Source organism: Sinocyclocheilus rhinocerous, unplaced genomic scaffold (genome assembly GCF_001515625.1).
Source record: "Sinocyclocheilus rhinocerous isolate Xijiao unplaced genomic scaffold, SAMN03320098_v1.1 scaffold5970, whole genome shotgun sequence".
NCBI lineage: Eukaryota > Metazoa > Chordata > Actinopteri > Cypriniformes > Cyprinidae > Sinocyclocheilus > Sinocyclocheilus rhinocerous.
This window is the reverse complement of record NW_015623524.1, coordinates 60,914-68,077: the sequence shown is the minus strand read 5'-3', so window position 1 is coordinate 68,077 and position 7,164 is coordinate 60,914. Positions and strand designations below refer to the sequence as shown.

At 40.0% G+C, this 7,164-nt stretch overlaps 1 protein-coding gene across 1 annotated transcript in view; it reads left to right on the top strand.

Annotated features, from left to right (window-relative positions):
• The first annotated feature begins 1,890 nt into the window (after positions 1-1,890).
• Positions 1,891-7,164, top strand: part of LOC107712281 (SLAM family member 5-like) — a 17,465-nt gene continuing 12,191 nt past the window's right edge. The window contains exons 1-2 of the mRNA XM_016517528.1: positions 1,891-1,895; positions 4,923-5,062. Coding sequence (XP_016373014.1) covers positions 1,891-1,895; positions 4,923-5,062 — 145 coding nt within the window. The remainder of the gene's footprint in view (positions 1,896-4,922; positions 5,063-7,164) is intronic.

Here is a 7,164-nt window from a genome sequence, read left to right as displayed (position 1 = left end):
TGGGCATGCGCACATCAATATAGCGTAATCTTTTGTCACACTGTACAGCAATAATTACTGTTATAGCATTATTGTAAGGGGTAGGTGTAGAATTGTTAGCTTCTGGTTTTAGCTGTATCCCTTCTAGCCACAACCCGGCTGGTCCAATGTGTAGGCTATATAGCGTGCAGGCATACTATTAGGCGACTATCTTAAGACCATGAATTTCGCCGCCGAGAGGCTGAATAGAGGAAACTAACTTGTCTGATGCGCTTGCTGATAATGATCATGAATCCAAAGATTGCGTTTTGTAGATTTATTTGCATGAGAAACAAACAAGGTTGTGCGTCCAATACATTCCATAATTGTTTCACTGACATACGAAATGGTGTCCAAAAGTCATGATAAACGGCATTAAACAGCGTAAAAGGCTCTTTAGCGGTCAGCAAAAAATAAGACTTCCTCCGTCACCCCCTCTTACCCAAACACACAGGTGAACAGCTAAATTCTTACTACTTCCGCCACCATCAGGTGCCGCCATTAACACAAAAAATGTGTACAAAATAATAGAACTATACCTGGCTCTTACATTCCGGCCTCTAATTATTACAGTTAATACACAGTAATAATTACATATACATTACACATGCGGGGGACAAGACAACAACAAAATAAATTAATTATAGTCCATCATAAAAAAGGTGATCCAATGTTCTTATGTTATCCAATGTTTTCTCTTTAAAGAAAAAAGTCAAAAAAATAGTCCAGTCAATTCAGTCAAAAGATCATATCCAAGTACCGCAATCAGGATTCAGCTGACTCCTGCAAAAGGCAGATCTTGGTTACAGGCCTGCATATACGGTTGGTTTGGGTCTTGATCCAGACTAGTCTCACAAGTCCTCTTTTGTCTGGAACCACTTGGTTATCTTTCCAGTGATCCAGGAGTTGCGGGGCGCAGAATCATCCACTACAAGTATGATGTCTCCAGGAATTAAATTCCGCTTGATCTTTGTCCATTTCTGTCATTCCTGCAATTGTGGTAAGTACTCCTTAGTCCACCTTTTCCAAAATAAGTCAGCCATATATTGGACTTGCTTCCATCTTCGCCGTGCATACATGTCCTCTTTCTGAAACAGCCCAGGAGGTAAACATGGTTTAGTTTTAAGAAGCAGACGGTGATTTGGAGTTAATGCTTCCAAGTCGTTTGGATCTGTGGATTCCTTAGTGATAGGTCTACCATTAAGAATTGATTCCACTTCACAGAGCACTGTGCAGAGTGCTTCCTTGTCCAGACTTTGTGTCCTCAAAGTAGAATTAAGGACCTTTCTGACAGAGCGAATCAACCTCTCCCATACTCCTCTATGATGTGATCCAGTGGGAGGGTTGAAGGTCCATTTAATTCCCTTTAACGAGAGTGCATCATTGATCTGTTCCAAGTTCCATCCTTCAATGGCTCGTCTCAACTCGCGCTCTGCACCGACAAAGTCGGTGCCATTGTCTGACCGCAACTTTTTGACCTGTCCTCGCCTTGCAATGAAGCGTCGAAATGCATTAATGCAAGAATCTGTGTCCAGGGATGAAGCAACTTCAATGTGCACTGCTCTTATTGCAAAACACGTGAAGATAACTCCATATCTTTTTACAAGACTCCTCCCACGTTCAAACGGGCCAAAGTAGTCGACTCCAACACGACTAAAGGGAGGTTCTGCCATCTGTTGTTGACCTGCAGCTCCCTGTAGCCGCCGACACACCACACATCTTGCCAAGATCTTGTGCGAGCATCTTCCTGTTGAGTTACATCTGACACAGACTCAGTAAGATGTGCAGTGAACTCCTTCATTTTCCTAAGATTCAAAAGCAAAGCTTTAAATCTTAGGATCCAACCCATCACTCTTATTAGACGTATCCAGGATGAGGTGCAGTTGATCAAACAAGTCACGGCATCATTTTCATCCCCTATTGAAGAAACTTCAATTGCAGCTGGTACCTTGACCTCGGTGTCTCCAGATGGAAGTTGTAGCAATTCATCTGGGTTAACAGGCCAGTCTTCTTCTGATTTCAAGAGAAATGAGGGACCAAATATCCAAGATTTGTTGTTTAGGAATAGCTCAGCCCTCACACCTCTGGAGGCAAGGTCTGCAGGATTGTGTACAGTGCTCCATGTATAGATTATTTAATTATTTATTAATGCGTTTTTGTATAATTACCATTGCCATTGACACAATATATCACCAAAAAAAATAAAAAAATCGGCAGCGGCTATTTGCACTGTGTAAATAGCGAAGATTATATTTACACTATGTTCAAATAGCAGGATTTTACTTTTTGCAAATAGTGGCAATTATCTGCACCTCAGTATTATAGTACATTATAAAACAGTATGCAATAATAACTTATTGAGTGTAAACTTTAAATTTAATTCAAATTATTAAATGGATGCCACCTTATTGGGACAATAAGGTGGCATCCCTCCCTACACCTACCCTAACCCTACCCGATACTTTATTTTCAACTTTTTGATTATTTCCTTCATCTTCATTGAAAATAAATTTCAATGTTACATTTTTCTGATGTGATTTGAAATTTGAAAAGGGAGAAAAAAGTTTGCCAAAATGTGGATTCGAACCCGGGTCGATCGTGTCAAAATGAGCAAGTCACACGTTTTACCATCTGCGCCACTGGAGCTGATGACTGTTGGCTGTCTTTTGTGTAATGTTCACTAGCCGAATCACACGTTGGTGGGCGGAGTTCGTGTAAATAGACTCTGCCAACAAGGCGGGCTATTTGCACTTAGTGTAAATAGACACTCCGAAAAAAATCAAGCCATTTCATGTACTCTTGGGGGCCCCCTGGTGGCCACGGGGCCCTAAGCAGCCCCTTAGTTCACTTATGCCTTGGGCCGGCTCTGGGCAAAAATCAAGCTTAAATGGATTAGACTCACTGTTAAAAAAAAAACCTTTTACAACTTAATGCTGCCTTGAAATTTAAGCTTAGTCAAATTGAAATATGAAGTTGGTGAAAACGTCTTAGGTTACTTATGTAACCATGGTTCCCTGAGTAGGGAACGAGACACTGCGTCCTCTAGGTTTCTTGCCATGCTGCGGACGCAAGCTTCAGACGAAGAAGTGAATGATGTGTAGCTCCCGGCGCTTATTTATACTATAGTCGCACCGGTAGTGACGTCATGGCTGTCGCCGGCCAACGAGTTGGTGTTTTTTCAATGTATGCTTCAGACACGGGTCACGACGAGGCATTCCCCATAGCGACCCCTAGAGGACGCAGTGTCTCGTTCCCTACTCAGGGAACCATGGTTACATAAGTAACCTGAGACGTTTGTTTCCAAAGTGTTCATGCAGTAAAGTCTTTGCCTTTGCATAACCTGAGCCATCAGTTACATGTTGACAGCTGTTGTGGTTGCCCCCTGGTGTACTGTTCCAAAAAATGCAGGCTATCTTCAGCATTATCAGTCTTTCCCTCAATTACTTGTTCAAAAGACCGCATGAAAGCATGGTACGGTAGAGGGTCACCATCAAATATTTGGATATCTCTCTTAGGCAGTGATGCAAGACATTGCTGATGCACCAGCATTGATGTTATCTCATTCTGTTTTCCAATTATAGACAACGTGGTTCTGGTCACTGTTAATATTAGTGGAAAAGAGTGTATGTGCATCTCTATGATGAGACACAGTAGGTGCAGTAGCATTTGGAACTATGTTCTGTCTCATGAGCTCCGAGGGCCTCTGCTGGAGATGAATGGTATTGTCTGTCCTTTTCTGTTTTAGCCTTCCAAAATGTAAATCAGCATTTCCAGTTGCTGGTTTTCCCTTTTCATCCTTTCCAAGTTTTTGTGGAACAAAAGTTTCTGCATCAAGGTTAAGAGCTTCAACTGCTTTTCCTTTTTTCTTAAAATATGACTCCATGCCATCAGATCGATGAGAAGCAGCACTCCGCACACCAGATCCAGAGATCCTTAAAACATTCACCTTTGCCATTGATGCGGCTATATCTGCCTTAAGCTGAAGCTCTTCTTTTTGTTGTCTTAATTTCTCTTCCTGCTCCTCAAGAGAATGTTTTTCCTGCAAGCAGAACTGCTGTTTCAGCCTCTGCTTTAATACGTGCAGATGAAGTAGTGGAAACATTTGATTTTGAACCTTGTTTTTTACTGCTTAGGTTTGATATAGTGTCACATGGCAATATGTCATCCTGGTCATCATTTTGAGAAGATGGTGGCCGTTGTCCCCTTTTTACATCCTCATGAATCCCACTTTCTTCCCTTAACAGAACTTCCTGGTGACACTCAACATCATGAGTTAGCTCTAAACGAGGCCTGTTTACTTCTGAAATCCACGCTTTGGCATCATTAATAAATCCTTGATTGTATTCGGTGATGCTTACAAACCATGCATTTTGTCTTTCTTGTTCATCAGATGGAATTAAAGGCATCAGAGATTCGTGCAATGAATCTCTTAATTATAGCAATCATATTGGCAGGTGTATTCAATTCACACAGGCTATGAAACCTCATCCATGGCATTGCAACATCCACGCAAGAACAGACTGTATGCATGTAAAGTCTTTCCATCTTCTGACTTAATTGTTGGCCATGAAGAAACTTTATTCAAATAAGCAGATGCAATCATATGTTAGTTTCCAAAGTGTTCATGCAGTAAATCTTTGCCTTTGCATAACCTGAGCCATCAGTTATGTGTTGACAGCTCTTAACAAGTTGCTGTGGTTGCCCCCTGGTGTACCGTTCCAAAAAATGCAGGCTATCTTCAGCATTGTCAGTCTTTCCCTCAATTACTTGTTCAAAAGACCGCATGAAAGCATGGTACTGTAGAGGGTCACCATCAAATATTTGGATATCTCTCTTAGGCAGTGATGCAAGACATTGCTGATGCACCAGCATTGATGTTATCTCATTCTGTTTTCCCAATATAGACAACATGTGGTTCTGGTCACTGTTAATATTCGTGGAAAAGAGTGTATGTGCATCTCTATGACGAGACACTGGTGGTGCAGTAGTATTTGGAACTGTGCTCTGTCTCATGAGCTCCGAGGGCCTCTGCTGGAGATGAATGGTATTGTCTGTCCTTTTCTGTTTTAGCCTTCCAAAATGTAAATCAGCATTTCCAGTTGCTGGTTTTCCCTTTTCATTCTTTCCAAGTTTTTGTGGAACAAAAGTTTCTGCATCAAGGTTAAGAGCTTCAACTGCTTTTCCTTTTTTCTTAAAATATGACTCCATGCCATCAGATCGATGAGAAGCAGCACTCCGCACACCAGATCCAGAGATCCTTAAAACATTCACCTTTGCCATTGATGCGGCTATATCTGCCTTAAGCTGAAGCTCTTCTTTTTGTTGTCTTAATTTCTCTTCCTGCTCCTCAAGAGAATGTTTTTCCTGCAAGCAGAACTGCTGTTTCAGCCTCTGCTTTAATACGTGCAGATGAAGTAGTGGAAACATTTGATTTTGAACCTTGTTTTTTTTACTGCTTAGGTTTGATATACTGTCACATGGCAATATGTCATCCTGGTCATCATTTTGAGAAGATGGTTGCCGTTGTCCCCTTTTTACATCCTCATGAATCCCACTTTCTTCCCTTAACAGAACTTCCTGATGACACTCAATGTCATGAGTAAGCTCTAAACGAGGCCTGTTTACTTCTGAAATCCACGCTTTGGCATCATTAGTACATCCTTGATTGTATTCGGTGATGCATACGAACCATGCATTTTGTCTTTCTTGTTCATCAGATGGAATTTAAAGGCATCAGAGATTCGTGCAATGCAGTGGCATTTTCAGACAGTTGCAGCAGAAAATCAAACTGTGCTTTAACTTGTGAAACATTTTGATCATCCCTCATGAGCTCTTTGAGAGACAATATCTGGCTCTTTAATTTGTTTACTTCCTCTTTATGCTGTTTCTGAATTGACTCGATCTTGCTTGCCAAAGCCTTTGCGGTCAGAGTGATTTTTCTTTTCTCCATTTTAGATGAAGTTGAGCCAGCCCTTGATCCACTCATTTTGTGCATACAAGACAGATGCAAACAATCATTGCAGTATAGATCCAACGTAAAGCCAACAACATTAATAGCCACAGCAATCACCTTTAGGCACGATATAATAACCAACGTGACGAATCCAAGGTAAAGCCAACAACATTTCATTTTGCTGAACGAGACTCAAAGGTCCGAGTCGGTAAAATGATCCGAACTTCCCATCACTAGAACAGATGATAAATTCTTACTACTTCCACCACCACCAGGTGCCGCAATTAACACAAAAAATGTGTACAAAATAATAGAACTATACCTGGCTCTTACACATACATTTCGTTTTTTTATTTATTATTAAATAGCTTAATTAATGTTAATACATGCTAGTTTCCACGAGTTTATACTACTATAGCTGCTAGCTTAAGTTTCAAATGATTATTAAACTACAAGCACAAACTAGGCAGCCCTTTTGGCACACTCACCCGTTTTCATTCACTCCTTCAAATTAACTAATTATAACAATATAATAGGAATAATGAATGAGGGCATGGGTGATTTTGAACACAGCCTAGCCCTATATGGTTTTTACCTAATCTCGGATAATTTTTTTATATTTTTAACCAACTCACTCGTTTTCATTTACTCCTTCTAGTGAACTGAATTAGTGTCCTAATGTAGGGAATAGTGAATGAGGGTATAGGGGGCAATTTCGAACACAGCCCCAGTTTCGTCGCCACAACATAACTTTGCCAGTTAGTAACTGCGACGTCGTGGCAACGTCGTGGATCAGTAGTTGTGTGCTGGTAATCAGTTGGTAAATTTTTAAAATTATTTATTTTCTATTGGCGGACATGCAGTAGTTTAACCTAATTTATGTCCTCTTATGCCCAAACTAATTTAAAGGCTGTTTCAACAGCTGTGAATGATGAATACAGACTCGAAATGAATTCAGTTAATTTATTTTGAAAAAACGCACAAATATGAATAGTAAAATACACCCAAATTATTAATATAAACATAGGATATACAGCGAAATATGAATGAAAGCATTCAGCCCATACAGAAGTCACATAGACTGAAATATATTAATAATAAATACATTTTCATATATTTAAATATCTTAAATTTAAATAGAAGAAAATATATTTTATACAATATATGTAAATATATTTTGAAATATATTTTAC